We start from the raw sequence: 18,649 nt of genomic DNA on the forward strand, positions 1-18,649 counted from the left end.
AAATTTATATCAATAGCAAAACACATATTTTTCTCTCTCGAGTGGCTATGTGGAATTAACTTCCACCTTACCACCGATAGCCTATTTTAAACAACGAAACAAGAAAATAAGCATTTTCTTCATGAATAAACGAACGATAATTTGACATTCGATCCACATTAATTCCAGTAGGCTAGGCACATCAACTATCGTTGCCACTGAAGACACGCTCGTCCACTTGTCGTAAAAAAACAACAACTAATGGTCAAGCAACAAATATTTGGTCAAATTCTAGTCTGAATGTTACATAACCCGGTCCAAAGAGTTGATGTTTGTCTCCTCTCAGTTTCCACCTAGCTCCTTTTATACACGTAACGTAATGCAAGACTCAAAGCCCCCAGAATGTAATTGGATGTTAGAATGAAGTTTTGTAGAATACGGGGGTGGGGAGGGGACAAGGTACCGCAAGCACCTCCCCTAGTAATGCAGCAAATCTCTCCCGTTTTCTTCCGTGGGGTGTCTACGCGCTCTGGGGGCTGGAGACTTGCTTCACGAAGCCGAGTCCTTGTATTGGCAGGCTGATGATGACACGTGCCTCCTCCGTGCCACCCCCAGGCTCCGGCGTACGGCACTGACCTCAGTAACCGCCAAGGAAAACCATCTGTGGAAGCGTTGCTGCAACCGTTATTATCAATAAACGAACTGAATAAAACAAATTGCAACAATTTTGCGTAATCCTCTGCGCAATACATTTCCACCCCGTAAAAAAAATCGTGCATCAAGTTCGGACGTTTTCGTCGAGTGCGGTCACTGACTGGAGTGCGGTCACAAGATGCGAAGACGGAGCGCCGACGTCTGAAGGTGAAAGGAACCTGGGGATGATCAAGAACAGGAGTATTTTGATCAAGAAGTGGAGATAGCAACTTAAAAACCATCAGGGCTTTATAAAACCACCGTCCGTACTATAGCTTAGTTTTATTCACGCAATCTAGTTATTGACTAATTATTTTATTTGAACAACAAAAAATTGTCCCAGACGGGTAGACAGAGAACGCGACAATGGCACATTTAATCCGAAGCAAATTTCAAAATAAACTGTCAAATGCGGCCACCTCAGTGTCGAATAAATCCACGGCGAAGGTGAGCGGCATGATGGCCAGGATGGGCTTCCAGGCCGCCACAGACGAGGAGGGACTGGGCTTCGCCGCATGCGATGATTTGGATTACGACCACCGGCAAGGACTGCAGATGGACATCATGAAATCGGATGAAATGGGTGGTGGTGACACTGGAGAGGGGAGCGGAGAGGGTGGGATGGGTGGAGGAGAAGATGGAATGGCGGCTGGGGACAGCCACTACCAGAGAGATGGCACCGGCCCTCCGCTCTCCGCCTCTAAAGCGTCAGGTCTGGGAGAAGAAGAAAAATCACCGAAAATCACCGCGTGGGAAGCTGGCTGGAATGTCACGAATGCAATCCAGGTAAAGACGCATAATTTAAACAGCATGGCGCTTGCAGGTGTCCTATCCCACTCATTCATTCAATGATTACTTCGTGTTACCTGCCATATAAAGGGATAGCCAAATGTTAATAAATGTAAGCCTACATAGCTTTTCTTTCAGTTATCACCACATTAATTGCGAACACAAATCACCGGTGAAAAGGCCAATAGAGGCTAAGGCATTCGATATTCCAACAGTCTCGTGAACCCGACCCTAGGCAATAGCAGTGACTGTGTTAAGCTAGAACATAAAATAAATTGTGTGAGGCATCCCGGATATATAGAGACACTAATATTCCAAAGGTTCCTTATATAAATAAATAACAAAAACTGCCCGAGCCCAATTCACACAAAAACAACCTTTTGATTTTGGATAAGGAGATGAATTGGGGGTATTTGGAGATAATTGACGTGGTTTGGGAAGGTTCATAACCTATGAAAAAAATAGGATAAACTACACACTGTTACCGTAAGAGGTTAACCAATGGGGGAAAAAAGGTAATGCTTTGTTGCATTTCATTATCTGAAGCCATACACATAACCTACAGAATAATTATAAAATATCTAGCATATAAACACAAATATTCTAATTCCATGTACTCTCATAGACTTCCAGTTGACGAAAGAACGTGACGCGTACTGATCTGTTGATGCGGCTTTACGCACGAACTTGGCTCTGTTGCTCTGGAGCGCATTCATGCAGCAGCAGTTATACTATTCGAAAGGACTGAATCTCTCCTTCAGATCGACAGGTGACCTTCTAGATAGTAATTTCGTCAAGGTCATTTGGATATATAGCCTAAACTATGCTGCGCTGTGCTTTCCTCGATAGCCTATCATATACGTTATAGCTAGTCTATAGCTCATTTCATCGTTGCATTACGCGCAGGCTATGCGTGTCTATCACCTACAAATGAGTAATAGCGGGTCTGGGGCGACCTTTGAAGTGTTAAAATGTACTTGACAGTGTATCTGTATGTGGCAAAAAGTCCCAAGACAAGCGCCGTCCCATCATGCGTTGTTAACGCTATGATCATCATCATGACATTCACCATTTAACCAGGACGTGTCTCCACCCTATTGATGACTACAAAATTAGCTGGAAAGGGCACGCTCGCAGCTAAATGGAATGTCCACCATAACACACACCAACAAGCAAGCATGTCACCCATTGAATCATGTACACACTATCTCATAATGCGTAATCCATGTAAGCCTACGTAAAGTGCAATAGTCATTCAACAAATACTCCATTTTGTAAAATAATTATTTAATTGGCAATCCTATATTTACGCCCACCCATCTCCAACCTGTTTAGTTATTATCAACAAATACCAGGCTACATTTTGTAAACGTTTATCTTGAATTGATCTGGTTATTATGCCCATAAATAACTTCCTGTGTGTTTTCAGGGGATGTTCGTTCTGGGTTTACCATACGCCATTCTCCACGGGGGATACCTCGGACTGTTTCTCATTATTTTCGCCGCCGTGGTGTGTTGCTACACGGGGAAAATCCTCATCGCCTGCCTGTACGAGGAGGACGAAGACGGTCAGCTGGTGCGTGTAAGGGACTCATACGTGGACATTGCAAACGCCTGTTGTCAACCGAGGTTTCCATCTTTAGGTGGCCATATCGTGAATGTAGCCCAGATCATCGAGCTGGTGATGACGTGCATCCTGTACGTGGTTGTGAGCGGAAATCTGATGTACAACAGCTTTCCCACCCTCCCCATCTCACAGAAGTCCTGGGCCATCATGGCCACCGCCGCCTTGCTGCCCTGCGCCTTCCTGAAGAACCTCAAGTCCGTGTCAAAGTTCAGTTTGCTGTGCACTATCGCGCACTTCGTCATCAACATCCTGGTAATTGCCTACTGCCTCTCTAGAGCGCGCGACTGGGCCTGGGACAAAGTCAAATTCTACATCGATGTGAAGAAGTTCCCCATTTCTATTGGAATCATCGTGTTCAGTTACACGTCTCAGATTTTCCTTCCGTCACTCGAGGGGAACATGGTGAAACCCAGCGAGTTCCACTGTATGATGAACTGGACCCACATCGCTGCATGCGTCCTCAAAGGCCTGTTCGCCCTTCTGGCTTACCTGACCTGGGCGGATGCCACCAAGGAGGTCATCACCGACAACCTGCCGTCAACCATCAGGGCTGTTGTGAACCTTTTCTTAGTGGCCAAAGCTTTACTGTCATACCCATTGCCATTCTTCGCTGCGGTTGAAGTATTGGAGAAATCATTTTTCTGTGAACGAGAACGCACATGGTTCCCAGATTGCTATGGAGGCGATGGAAGGCTGAAAGCCTGGGGCCTCACTCTCAGATGCACCCTTGTGGTGTTCACGTTGCTCATGGCCATTTATGTACCGCATTTTGCTCTTCTCATGGGTCTGACCGGCAGCCTGACGGGCGCGGGGCTTTGCTTTCTGCTCCCCAGCCTCTTCCACCTCAAGCTACTATGGAGAAAGCTGCTATGGCACCACGTGTTCTTTGATGTCGCTATATTTGTAATAGGGGGCATATGCGCCATCTCTGGTTTCATCCACTCAATGGAGGGACTAGTAGAAGCTTACAAGTATGGCATAGAAGATTAGCCAAGCCACTGTCTGCTGGATATCGATGTTTTTGCACATACCCTTATAGTGTATAACTGAAATCCCCACTGAGCGCAGTCAGTGCATCCCTGCTTACAGAATTCATGCGAAATAAATGCGTGCACCGAAATGCAGTGCAAGCACTCATTACACACACACACACACACACACACACACACACACACAGTGGGACAGTCTAAATATGATATGGACAATTCAACTTGTAATGTATAAATATGAGAACAACATGCATATCCATATTTTTCAGTGGAGTGAAGGTTTACAATAGTTCAATCGACCTAAACAAAATTGCAAAATGGGACACGTTTCTTCATCTCTCTGTGGTGTTTTCCCATCTTGAGAGACATTTCATTTGAAATGCAAGTATGTGGTTTTGGACGACAATTTGACGGCATCGTGACTAAATGGTATAAACAAAGTTGTGTGTTTGATATGATGGCACTTTCTTCTACATGATTTTCAATGTTTCAGTCGGCAGTGAATGTGATTATTAATTAACACATTGACATACTATAATGTGGACCTATTATGATGGGAACTACTAAAATGGCAATACATTATAGGCTATCAGCAAGACAACATAAATATAATACATATCGTGAATGATGAAACAGTGTGTTAATGAATACTAGGAATATCCCAAATATCTTGGATATTTATTTAAAGTCATTTGTATTCTCTCCAAGCGCTATTTCGAAACAGCATTAGCTACATTGAATGTATAATATTCAGACAAAAGAAAAGTGTTCAGGAATTAGGACGCGGAAAAGAAAACGTTCACAACCTGAGTAAGGAAAGACGTGTTTTGGAAATTTGAATAAACATTTAGATACATGGTTAGGCCTAAACACATATCGCACAGGTTATGAAATTGGGAAGAAAAAAAGACGGCAAATGCCTGTGAAGTAATAGGCTGTGTCATTATCGTTTGAAGAAGGCCCCACAAGTCCGTCACTTGACCGAAATTCGCCATGATTAAGATCACCATGGAATTCGGTCACTGTAAATTCGAATTGATCCCCTAATGTGTCATATTATAATGCATTTTACTTGTAAACTATACCTGCGAGATTAATTGAAATGATTCGATGTCCGGAATTAAGTGTCTGAATCATACAAATATGAAGAGATCATGAAAATAAGAAAATGTGCATAAAGACATTTTTCATTCTGCACAATCCAACGGTCCTGTGGAAATGTTATACAACCGTATGTGTAGTGTATTGTGGTTTCAAAAAGATGGAATGTAAATCTCAAATCGTGATCATATATCGTGAAAATGAACATTAAAGAATAAAGAAACAAGTTAAATTATATCATATACATTTGTGTGGTGGGTTTTATGTGATAAAAACGAAAAACCGTGAGAACATGTACACTGAACAAAAATATAAATGCAACATGTCAAGTGTTGGTCCCATGTTTCACGAACTGAAATAAAAGATCCCAGAAATTTGACATACAAAGAAAAAGCTTATTTGCACAAATGTGTTTACATCCCAGTTAGTGAGCATTTCTCCTTTGCCAAGATAATCTATTAACCTGGCAGGTGTGGCATTTCAAGATTAAAGCTGATTAAACAAAATTATCATCGTACCTTGTGCTGGGACCATAAATGGCCACTCTAAAATTAGCAGTTTTGTCACACAATGCAATAGCTATGGGGAGCATGCAATTGGTATGCTGACTGCAGGAATGTCCACCAGCACTGTTGCCAGAGAATTGAATGTTCATTTCTCTACCATAAACCACCTCCAACGTTGTTTTAGGGAATTTGGCAGTACAGCCAACAGGCCTCAGAACCGCAGAACCTGCGGGATCATCTGAGACCACCTGGACAGCTGATGAAACTGAGGATTATTTGTCTCTAATGAAGCTTTTTTATTTTTTAACTAGGCAAGTCAGTTAAGAACAAAATCTTATTTTCAATGACGGCCTAGTGGGTTAACTGCCTGTTCAGGGGCAGAATGACAGATTTGTACCTTGTCAGCTCAGGGATTTGAACTTGCAACCTTCCGGGTACTAGTCCAATGCTCTAACCACTAGGCTACCCTGCCACCCTGTAGTTTTGTGGGGAAAAGTAATTGGCTAGGCCTAGCTCCCCAGTGAGTGGACCTATGCCCTGTGGGTATGCACAACCAAAGAATTTCTGCACAAAGAATCAGAAACCGTATCAGGGAAGCTCATCTGCGTGCTTGTCGTCCTCATCGGGGTCTTGACCTGACTGCAGTTTAGCATCTTAACCGACTTCAGTGGGCAAATGCTCACCTTCGATGGCCATTGGCACGCTGGAGAAGTCTGCTCTACACGGATCAATCCCGGCTTCAACTGTACTGGGCAGATGGCAAACAGGGTGTATGGCTTTGTGTGGGAGAGCAGTTTCCTGATGTCAATGTTGTGAACAGTGTGCCCCATGGTGCCAGTTGGGTTATGCTATGGGCAGGCATAAGCTACAGACAACGAACACAATTGCATTTTATCAATTTGATTGCACAGAGATACCGTGATGAGATCCTGCGGCCCATTGTCGTGCCATTCATCCTCCGGCGTTCACCTCACCTTTCAGCATGATAATGCACGGCCCCATGTCACAAGGATCTGTACACAATTCCTGGAAGCTGAAAATGTCCCAGTTCTTCCATGGTCGGCATACTCACCAGACATGTCACCCATTGAGCATGTGTGGGATGCTCTGGATCGACGTGTACAACCACGTGTTCCATTTCCCACCAATATCCAGCAACTTTGTACAGCCATTGAAGAGGAGTGGGACAACATTCCACAATCAACTGCCTGATCAACTCTATGCAAAGGAGATGTGTCACGCTGCATGAGGCAAATGGTGGCCACACCAGATACTGACTGGTTTTCTGATCCATGCCCCTACTTTTACATACATATCTGTTTTCCCGCATGTTGCGGTTATATTTTTTGTTCAGTGTATTTTTTTCTGGATAAATATAATAAAATATGGAAATTTGTTTTGTAGAATTATTGCAGATATAAAATAATGATTCATGAAAATACATAGCATTTCTTTGTTTGATGCGATTGATTAGGGTTATTCCTGTGTCATAAGAAATCTAAATTACAGGAATTCTATGCAATTTACATTCCAGACCAAAAAGGTCATGTCTGTCTCTCTCTCTCTGTGTGTGTGTGTGTGTGTGTTTGTGAGAGTGAGAGAGAGAGATCTAACAAGCTGCACTGCTAACCACAGTGAGAGTAGGTGCACAAGTCACATGCCATAATTGTTACCATTTGCTTCTATGATGGTCAATTTTAACCAGTAGTTGTCTCTGAATGATTGTAGCCTATGTCATTTTTGCTAATGCTTGTAATATCCAAGCCTTACAGATCTAAAATATTGTTTAGTATATAAAGGTACAAAAGGGTATAGGACAGGCGTATTCCAGGCAGGTCACCCGCGATACAAGTCAGTATTTGATGCCCATCCCTGTCTGAGAACGTCGGGGAGATTACCTGGAAACCGGTCAATAGCAGCGTTGTTACCTTCAACTCGGTTTTGGATTCATTAAGGCGTTGTGGACTGGTATGGCGGATGTGCATAATCACATGCGCTGATTCAAAGGTTGTGTGTTCAAATCCAGTGATAGAAAGTTATTTTTGGTATTTTTTGTTTTAAGCCTATACCAAACCTTAACCCATACCTTAAGAATTCAGAGTTAATACCGAAACTTAACCTCAACGTGTGGAACAAGTTCGAAATTTGACATATGGGAAACATGGATGAACATCTAATCCTGACGCGAGACAGAGCTTGTAGGGTATTCAACCTGGGGACCACACAAATATGTTTGTCCCAAAAAAATGTCCCATTGTTTTTATGAATGTCGCTAGCGACTGAACTCATTTTGATTTACACAACATTAGAAAAGAGGATAATATATTTCTATTGATGTCAACTTTATTTCTCAACTCCTAATAGTGAGCTAATTACACTCACTGGAGTATCAGACATAGGCTTTGAAAAGCACCCATGAGTAGGCCGACCAGTTGCTGCAAGTGATGCTGGCTACTGGTAAGCTTTCTTGACATGGACAATTGTTTTGCCAACACATGGCTAACCTTTGTTTAACCATAGCTAAACAGCTGCTATTAGCGAAAATGTGTTTGGAGTTATCTTTCTAGTTAATATGCCATGTTAGAGTTTACACTTCTTCCTGTTATACACTGAACATAAATATAAACACAACATGCAACAATTTCAAAGATTTTACTGAATTACAGTTCATATAAGGAAATCAGTCAATTAAAATAAATTCATTAGGCCCTAATCTATGGATTTCACACGACTGGGAATACAGATATGCATCTGTTGGTCACAGATACCGTTTAAAAAAAAGGTAGGGGCGTGGATCAGAAGCTGGGGGCGTGGACTTGAAGCTGTCTACCTGCTCCACTGCTGCTCCGACCTCATCCCTGTAGGCTGACTCATTGTAGCCTGTGATCAGGCCTACCACCATTATGTTGTCAGCGAACTTGATAATGGTTTTGGAGTCGTGCATGGCCACACACTCGTGGGTGAACAGTGAATACAGGAGGGGACTAACCACACACCCCTGTGGAACCCCTGTGTTCAGGGTCAGCGTGACGGAGGTAATGTTGCCTACCTTCAACGCGTGGGGTCGGCCCATCAGGAATACCAGTATCCAATTAGAGAGGGAGGTGTTCAGACCCAGAGTCCTAAGCTTGGTGACGAGCTAGGAAGGGACAATGTTGTTGAACGCAGAGCTGTAGTCAATGAACAGCATTGTCACATAGATATTCCTCTTATCTAGGTGGGTGCAGGCAGTGTGGAGAAAAATGTGCGGATAACAGACTGGGACAAGGAGAGTTTGAAAATTACAGTGAATATGCCTGCCAGCTGTTCTGCGCATTTTCTGAGTACGTGCCCTGGAATACCAACGGGGCCCGCGGCCTTGCGGATTTTGACCTGATTAAAACACAATTTTCACATCGGCCTCACGTGACTCGATGTTGTTGTTGTCAAAGCATGCATAGAATGCATTGATTCTAGTAGAGGCATCATTGGGCAGATCATGTTTGGGTCGTCCTTTGTAATCCATAATGGACTATAGCCACCTTATATTGTCCTTTTGCTCATTTGATGACTCTGTGGAGGTCATAGCGGGCCTTCTTGTACTTATTCCTGTCTTCGGCCGTAGCATCAGGGTTGTCTATGATAGCTCTGTGTGCGATAGCCCTGCTCTTTAGTTTAGTTCCAACCTCTGTGTTAATCCAGGGCTTTTGATTGGGGAAACAGCGAACAATCAGTGTGGGTACAACAACGCCAATGCATTTTCTAATGAAGCCGGTGATGGAGGTGGTTAGCTCGTCAATGTTATCGGCAGAGTCTCGAAACATATTCCAATCAGTGCTAGCAAAGCAGTCTGCAACATACCCTCTGATTCTGGTGACCATTTCTCAACAGAGCGAATCGCGAGTACTTCCTATTTCAGATTCTTCTTGGAATCAGGAGTCATCATCTGATTTGCCGAATGGTGGACGAGGGAGGACCTTGTATGCTTGCTGGAATAGCAGTGGTCACCCTAAGTGGCATTGGAGACGTGTTGATGGAAGTTGGGTGTAGTGACACCGGCAACCAGAAAGTCAGCCTCTGGGTGTAGGGTTTCCTGCTTGTTTATAGCCTTGTACAGTTCGTTAAGCGCCAGCTTGTTATTTTTATTGTCCTGAGGTGGAATGTATACAGCAATCACAGCTGAAAACTGACTCGATAGGTAGAAGGGCCGGCATTTGACCATCAAGTATTCCAAGACGGGTGAACAGTGGGTTGACACATGAACCGAGCTGGAATTAGCACACCAGTTGGAATTGATGAAGAGGTAAACCCCTCCTCCTCGATGTCCAAGACTCCACTGTCCTATCAACCCTGTGAATGGAGAATCCATCGAGTTGGATAGCAGTATCTTGTCTGAGAGCCATGTTTCTGAAAAGCAGTTCCGTGAGTCCCGTTGGTAGGCAAATCCGCGATCGGAGGTCATCCACCTTATTATCAAGTGACTGTACATTAGCCAGTAGAATGGAGGGAAGAGGTGGCCAGTTTTCCCTTCACCTTAATCTCACCAGGATCCCCCCTATCTTGTCTATGTAATGCCGGCGTTTCCCCTTGGGCAGCCCAAAAATTGGGTTGGAATTACAGAGAGAGCCCAGGGAGGATGAGTCGAAATAGAAGCCGTAATTGGGGTAAGTAGCTGCCGATCTGATGTTCCAGAGTTCTTGTCAGTTATAAGAAAAGCGCATGTATTTCGTGAAAATAGAGAATAAATAGAAAACAAAAGAATTACAAAATAGCAAAGTCGGGTTGTTGATTACAAAACAGTAGCCATCCAGTTTGTTGTCCGTAGCTTATGCCTGCCCATACGATAACCCCACCGCCACCATGGGGCATTCTGTTCACAACGTCAACCACACGACGCCATACACACGCCTGCCAGTACAGTTGAAACCGGGATTTATCCGTCACAAGCACATTTATTTAGCGTGGCCATTGAAGGTGAGCATTTGCCCACTGAAGTCGGTTACGACGCCGAACTGCAGTCAAATCAAGACCCTGGTGAGGACGCCGAGCAACGCAGATGACCTTCCTTGAGACCTTTCTTGACAGTTTGTGCTGACATTCTTTGGTTTTGCAGACCCAAAGTTTCATCAGCTGTCCAGGTGGCTGGTCTCAGATGATCCCACAGGTGAAGGAGCCAGATGGGGAGGTCCTGGGCTGGCGTGATTAAACGTGGTCTGCGGTTGTGAGGTCGGTTGGATGTACTGCCAAATTCTGTAACGAAGATGGTAGAGAAATATGGTCGAGAAATTAACATAAAATTCTCAGAGGACAGCTCTGGTGGGTATTCCTGCTGTCAGCATGCCAATTGTACGCTACCTCAAAACTTCAGACATCGGTGGCAAGCTTTTTTTTTGTGTCACAAAACTGCACATTTTAGAGTGGCCTTTTATTATCCCCAGTACAAGGTGCACCTGTGTAATGATCATGCTGTTTAATCAGCTGCTTGATATGCCACACCTGTTAGGTGGATGGATTATCTTGAAGAAATGCTCACTAACAGGGATGTAAAACATTTGTGCACAAAATTTGAGAGAAATAAGCTTTTTGTGCGTATGGAGATTTCTGGGATCTTTTATTTTAGCTTAGCTCATGAAACATGGGACCAACACTTTTTATGTAGCGTTTAGATTTTTGTTCAGTACATTTGGGGGATGTGAAAATAATGAAAACCTAGCAAATCTAGTCATGTTTAAATGTTGATTATTTCTCCTTGCCATTATCATGCACCTGATAAGAAATGTGCATTTTTTTTGGTAACATATGATGGGGATCCCTGGGTCAAAAGTTTCCCTGGGCAGGGGTCCCAGGGCAAGAAAAGGTTGAAGACACCTGGTATAGGCTAATAGTTGAAGGTATGTGACGCTTGTAGAACTTGTCCACTTTGGTTCATCATCATGTATATGGAAATAAGTTTTAGGTTAACAGACGGTATGCTATTTGCCAGATTTATGCTGTGGGCACAAGCAGATAAGCCTGCCTGTTCACTGAACATGTGGATTTGTGTTCAGAAAAAACATCTGGACTGTAGTTTATTTATTTGAAAGGACCTGCACAGTCTCTCATTACAGTTCATAATATGTTGATAAAGATGTATATTAGTGGGACAGGCCTATGCTTATAAAACTGCATTCTGCAGAGGTCTACAGAAGCTGCCTACCTCTGTAACGAGTGCACTGAGAGTTGGGACGCAAGTTCAGGGAGTGTGTTTTAATAAATAAATGTAACATAATACAAAACCACGAACAACGCACTGAAAAGAAACAGAAGCAATGATACCTGGGGAAGGAACCAAGGGGAGTGACATATATAGGACACGTAATCTAGGAGGTGATGGAGTCCAGGTGAATGTCATTATGCGCTATTGTACATAACTATGGTGACAGGTGTGCACCTTAACGAGCAGCCTGGTGACCTAGAGGCCAGAGAGGGAGCATACGTGACAACCTGCACCCAATTTGCACCTTCTGTTAGCCCTCTGTGTCTGAAATTCGGCTACTAAAGAGGATGAGGTTATAAGATAGAAAAGATGAGACCAAAAAAGGCGTTGCTGTCTGACTATTTGAGCCAGAGTACCAGTCAAAAGTTTGGACATACCTACTCATTCAAGGGTTAATACGTGCGTCTCACAAAGACACGTTGGTTGGAGCCAAAAATCTCAAATTTGGACTCATCAGACCAAAGGACAGATGTCCATTGCTTGTGTTTCTTGGCCCAAGAACCCTTTAGTGGTGGTTTCTTTGCATCAATTTGTCCATGAAGGCCGGATTTACGTCTCCTCTGAACAGTTGATGTTGAGATGTGTCTGTTACTTGAACTCTGAAGTATTTATTTGGGCTCTGATTTCTGAGGCTGGTAACTGTAATGAACTCTAGGTCTTCCTTTCCTGTGGTGGTCTTCATGAGAGCCAGTTTCATCATAGCGCTTGATGCTTTTTGCGACTGCAACTTGAAAAGTTCTTCAAATGTTCTGGATTGACTGACCTTCATATCTTAAAGTAATGATGGACTGTTATATCTCTTTGCTAATTTGAGCTGTTCTTGCCATAATATGGACTTGGTCTTTTACCAAATAGGGCTGTCTTCTGTATACCACCCCTACCTTGTCACAACACAACTGATTGACACAAACACATTAAGAAGGAAATAAATTCCACAAATTAACTTTTAACAAGGCACACCTATTAATTGAAATGCATTCCAGGTGACTACCTCATGAAGCAGTTTGAGAGAATGCCAAGAGTGTGCAAAGCTGTCATCAAGGCAAAGGGTGGCTACTCTGAAGAATCTCAAATATATTTGGATTTGTTTAACACTTTTTTGGTTACTACATGATTCCATATGTGTTATCACTATTATTCTACAACGTAGAAAGTAAAAAATAAAGAAAAACCCTGGAATGAGGTGTCTAAACCTTTGATGGGTACTGTATGACAGACGGTGCTCTGAATCTACCAGTGAGAAATCAGATATTTACACAGAATATATATCTACAAAAATGTAATTTTGTAAAACTGAAATATTTATGAACAAAACATCACTCAAACAGTTCTTATTAAACTATGCTTTATTACCGTTAACTATTGACATTCACCTCCCAGTGGTGATATGACTGATTGCACCAGGTAGGCTGCAATCAAACCAACCGATCATTATAGACACGGAGAAAGACGTTACAACCATTCGCATTATTGGACCAGTGCTAACCACTTACTTCTCCTGACACATATGCTCAACCAGCTGGATTGTCCAAAATGAAGTGTTGAATTATCAACCCATTTTAACACGATATTGACAGCTGGACACGTGTATAAAGCTTACTTTATGCTTCCCAGTCAAAACAGTTCATGACGTAGTTTGTTTGGTCTTCGGTTTTTCGTGCACACATTTTTTTCGTTAAGCAAATCGAAGCCCCTTCTTCGGTGATTGGTCAACAGTATTACTCGTAGGAGTGTGAGCTGTGGACGGGATTATTCAATGTATTGTTTGTCATTCAACAAGAGATGATTCGTTTTCATGCACATTTTTTTTCACTTGAGAAACATTTATGTCGACGAGGCACAGGAAGGGACAGTCTATTGCATACCATAGGTCTATAACTGTAAGAAGGCATAGCCTACCACTGAGACGCAGGTGAATTTATTACGTCCCCTATGTTTAAACACCAATCACAGTTTGTGTTTCATAGTAAATTAAAGTACATTGGAATTGCGTGACACATGTACGCACCAAGAAGCCACATGAAAATGAAGTCAAAACAAATTCTTTATTTCTCCCATAAATCAACATGTTGATGCATTGCTTCTTCATCAAAATGAGTGGGGCCCATCTAGTGGCAATAAAGTATATTGCAATGACAGGTGGAAAACAGTCCTTGCATTTGTGTATTGAATGATTGTTTGTACAGTTTGGTTTGCGGTCTATATTTTAACAATATGTACTGTTGTCATTCAGAGCACCTGTGCATTAGATATAGGCTACGTCAAAGCAATAACAAAAATAACTAATTCCACATATTTATACCTCATGAACATTGCTACAAGATTTAAATTCAACATTTATTTAATCAAGAAATGACAGGAAATTCTCAATTTTACATACAGTAAAACGATTACAAAGACAAAATGCCATAGAAAAGTAAAAGGCGGCAGACATTACAAGGGCATAAAGATGACGAAACATTGATTTCATAGCATGGTGAGTAGTATGGAAGTCAAGCAGTAAGCATGGGTTGTGTCATTGGGCACCAAACGTAATAAAATGCACTGAAACATGTTCCGTTGCGTGCCCTAATGAACAAGACACCGGTCACAGTAATGTGTAGGACAGTTCATTGGTGTACATCCCAAAGGGCAGCCTATTTGCTATATAGGGCACTTATGGGCCCTGGTCAAAAGTAGAGCCCTATATAGGAAATATGTTTCCATTTTAGACACAACCTAGGAGTTCCTAATTTTCTCAACCCTACCCTATTAGGATCTCAGTCCTCATTTGCTTTGCTCAGGTCTGTGTGACATGGCGGTTGGCGTCTTGGTAGAGTTCTCCTCCACCCAGGGATGGGTCAGGACACCCTGGATAGGGAGCCTGTGGAGAGGGTTGTGTTTCAGCAGCTTGCCTTTCAGGTCTCTGCTGCCGGTGCTGACATTGGCCGGGTACGTGAAATCCACCAGCAAGAACGAGAGGGAATTCAGACTTTTATTCCAGGTATATAATACATGCTACTTAGCAAATGCCTTTATCCAAAACAACTGTGCAGTTTCAAGAAGTGAACCCACAAACTTGCCGTTGTTAATAGGGCGGGGTGGTATACCATATTTTACTATATACCGGTATTGACAGGATTGGGTTTTTACTTTGCCTTCTATAAAGATATGTGACCTTCCACTCCGTTTTTATAGTTTACACCTCTACTTGAGTCATCCACCAAATTGCAGCTAATGCTGAATAGCTAATAAATGTACTAGTGGGCCATAGAAAACTATATGCTTTTGTTTGAGGCGATCGATCAATCTATCTCGAGGAAGAAGCTGGTTTTTACATTGTGCATATTTATTTCCATTTTCCTTTTTTCCTTTTAAGGTCAATAGCTGTTCAGGCAAACACTGCAGAGTACTAAACTGTAAACCAATCAAAATGTGTACTATCCATGTTAACGCCTAGCTAACGTTACGTGATTGGTGTCTAAGGCCAGCAAGCCACGTTTCTTGCCAAAATCTTGGCTACGACGATTCAATAACAAGTCATGACTTCTCTCCCATCATGGATTGATGAATATTGGTCAAATTGACACCAAACATCAATTTGGATTCCCTCAGTTCCTTCATAGAAGCCACTCCTCTGTAGGTATAATTCTGTGGGCCTAATTCAGATAATGCATGTCATAAAATGCCCAGCGCTTTCCTAACCCACAGTATTTCAGTTGCACTAGTTTGTCCAATGCATGTACACGGCTTGCCCGCTCCATAGCAAGCTGCTATATCCATTGGTGAAGTAATTTAATGTAGAGTTAAATGCAACCCCCCCCTCCAAAAAAAAAATACAATTTCAGAGGTTTAAAAAGGAATGATATAAAAAGCAACTTTTTGGGGGTTTGAACCGGTTCAGAACTTTATTTTGCTGGTCTGAACAGTGGAACATAATTTTTTAAATTATGGTTCCGTTCAGAACGAAAGGAAAATCATTGTTTCATCTATAAATAAAGCTGTAAAAAAATGGTTAGATTTGAGCTCTTTGTAAGCAGAATGTCTAGCTAGCTAGATAAAGCTTATCTAAATAAAGACAGATAAATAGGCGTCTCAAATATTTCCCCTCTGGTACTCTGGTACTAGCTAACTACAGCTTGTGATGCCGGTATGTGATAACTCCGTAGTCGACGTTACGGCATGGCTAATGGAAAACGCAGTCATATCTTTTTTTTTACTAACCTGGTTTTGCAGATACACACTCCCTCCCCCCCAAAAAAAAAAAAAAAAAAAAAAATGAAGTACAAAGAAAGTATCTTATAGATGTCCGTGTCCAATTGCAGGTTCTTCCACAAAAAAAACAGGAAATGGCAAGCTTTAGGAAAAAAAGGAAAATATGTGTACTGTCTTAATAGAATGTATTTTTCCCACCACCATTTTCAGACAATACCATGCCAGGACAGAGAACAGCTTTGACTGAGCTGAACTGGAGCTGCCCTCCTGTAGGCGTGGAATGGCCAAGAGACCATAGGTGGCAGAACGGAGTACTCATGTTGGGGTGTGGTTTGAGCATAGCCTGAAGGTAGGGAGGGGCAGTTTCTCTTGCTGCTCTGTAGCCAAGTACCATGGTCTTATAGTGGATCTGAGCTTCGACTGGAAGCCAGTATGTGGAGGAGCAGGGTGACATGGGTCGAACTTGAAAAGGTTGAACACCAGGCGGGCTGCGGCATTATGGATAAGTTGCAGGGGTTTGATGGCACAAGCTGGGTGCCCAGCCAACAGCAAGTTGCAGTTGTCCAGAGGAGAGATGACAAGTCCCTGGACTAGGGCCTGCAATGCTTCCTGTTTGAGGTGGGGTCGTAATCTACGGATGTTGTAGAACATGAAGCTACAGGAGCGAGTCCCTGCTTTGATGTTTGCAGAGAATGACAGGGTGTTGTTGTCAACTGTGATGGAGAGGTCTTGGCACTGGCAGGCCTTCCCGGGAGGAAGAGCTGCTCTGTCTAGTCGAGGTTGAGCTTGAGGTGGTGTACTGACATCCAAGCTGAGATCTCTGCGTGCCTGGCAGATATGAGGATATGACGGCTGCATGGTCCCATGGTGTTTATACTTGCGTACTATTGTATGTACAGATGAACGTGGTACCTTCAGGCGTTTAGAAATTGCTCCCAAGGATGAACCAGACTTGTGGAGGTCTACAATATTTTTTCTGAGGTCTTGGCTGATATCTTTTGATTTTCCCATGATGGCAAGCAACGAGGCACTGAGTTTGAAGGTAGGCCTTGAAATACATCCACAGGTACACCTCCAATTGACTCAAATTATATCAATTAGCCTATCAGAAGCTTCTAAAGCAATGACATAATTTTTTGGAATTTTCCAAGCTGTTTAAAGGCACAGTCAACTTAGTGTATGTAAACTTCTGACCCACTGGAATTGTGACACAGTGAATTCTAGGTGAAATAATCTGTCTATAAACAATTGTTGGAAAAATGTCCTAAACAACTTGCCAAAACTATAGTTTGTTAACAAAAAATGTGTGGAATGGTTGAAAAACGAGTTTTAATGACTCCAACCTAAGTGTATGTAAACTTCCAATGTCAACTATAGGTAGGGTGTCTGAGTTGAAGTATTTAGGTATGTGGTTTGATGAGAGGCTTACGTGGAAGAGACATATTGAGTGTATTGAAATGAAGTGTAGGAAGCTGCTGAACCTCCTGAGGGCAGTGGCAAGATATGAATGTGGGTCAGATAGAAAAACACTGTTGTATATGTACCATGCATTGATCAGGTCATCTTTGGATTATGGGTGCTTTGTATATGGATCGGCAGCCAAAACGCTTCATGAGCTCCTGGATAGGGTGCAGTCAAGGGCCCTGAGATTGTGTGTGGGTGCCTTCAAGATGACACCTGATTAGACATTGCAGGTGGACAGTGGAGAACTGCAACTGAGGATAAGGCGGTTCCATGTGGCACAGTTGGTAGAGCATGGCACTTGCAATGCCAGGGTTGTGGGTTAGATTCCGACGAGGTACCAGTAGAAATGAAAATGTATGCACTTGCTACTGTAAGTCACTCTGGACTAGAGCGTCTGCTAAATGACTGAAATGTAAATTAACAAAATAAACTTCCATTAGCGTACTGGGCGAGGTTGAAAGGGAGTTCAGAAGGACATCCTGTGGTCATGGCATCTGGGGAATGTAAGTGGGTAAGCAGAGGATGTATGAGTGGACAATTGGGTAGAAAGTGATAAAATATGGACTGGGGGAGAGGGAGACAGGGCCGGCAATTGCATTGGGGAACGTGCTCCCCCAATGTATTTGTGTGGATATGATTGAAGGTAGGAAAGAATGGGGAGTGGAGAGATATATACTTTTTACCCCTTTTTCTCACGAATTGGTAGTTACAGTCTTGTCCCAGTACTGCAACTCCCATATGGACTTGGGAGAGGCAAAGGTCAAGAGCTATGCATCCTCCGAAACACAACCCTGCCAAGTCACACTGCTTCTTGACACACTGCTCGCTTAACCTGGAAGCCAGCCACACCAACTAAAGGACATCCCGCCGGCCTAACCCATTCGACGCTGGGCCAATTGTGCGTCGCCTCATGGGTCTCCCGGTTGCGGCCGGCTGAAAAACAGCCCGAGATTGAACCCGGGATTGTAGTGACGCCTCAAGCACTGCATTGCCTTAGACCGCTGTGCCACTCGGGAGGCCCCAGATAATCGGTTTTATTTGTTTTTAAGGACATATACAGATGTTTCAAAGG

At 43.0% G+C, this 18,649-nt stretch overlaps 1 protein-coding gene across 1 annotated transcript; it reads left to right on the forward strand.

Moving 5' to 3' along the window:
- The first annotated feature begins 492 nt into the window (after positions 1-492).
- LOC112254152 (vesicular inhibitory amino acid transporter) lies at positions 493-5,420 on the forward strand. The gene is made up of 2 exons (XM_024426433.2): positions 493-1,458; positions 2,891-5,420. Exons 1-2 carry the CDS (start codon positions 1,039-1,041, stop codon positions 4,076-4,078), a joined length of 1,608 nt encoding a protein of 535 aa, XP_024282201.1. The 5' UTR covers positions 493-1,038; the 3' UTR covers positions 4,079-5,420.
- The last annotated feature ends 13,229 nt before the right edge of the window (positions 5,421-18,649 follow it).

This window comes from Oncorhynchus tshawytscha, linkage group LG07 (genome assembly GCF_018296145.1).
Source record: "Oncorhynchus tshawytscha isolate Ot180627B linkage group LG07, Otsh_v2.0, whole genome shotgun sequence".
Taxonomy (NCBI): domain Eukaryota; kingdom Metazoa; phylum Chordata; class Actinopteri; order Salmoniformes; family Salmonidae; genus Oncorhynchus; species Oncorhynchus tshawytscha.

Coding starts and splice junctions, on each gene's coding strand:
- LOC112254152 (XM_024426433.2), top strand. CDS start 1,039: ATGGCACATTTAATCCGAAGCAAATTTCAAAATAAACTGTCAAATGCG. Junction 1,459..2,890: donor ATGTCACGAATGCAATCCAG/GTAAAGACGCAT, acceptor GTGTGTTTTCAG/GGGATGTTCGTTCTGGGTTT.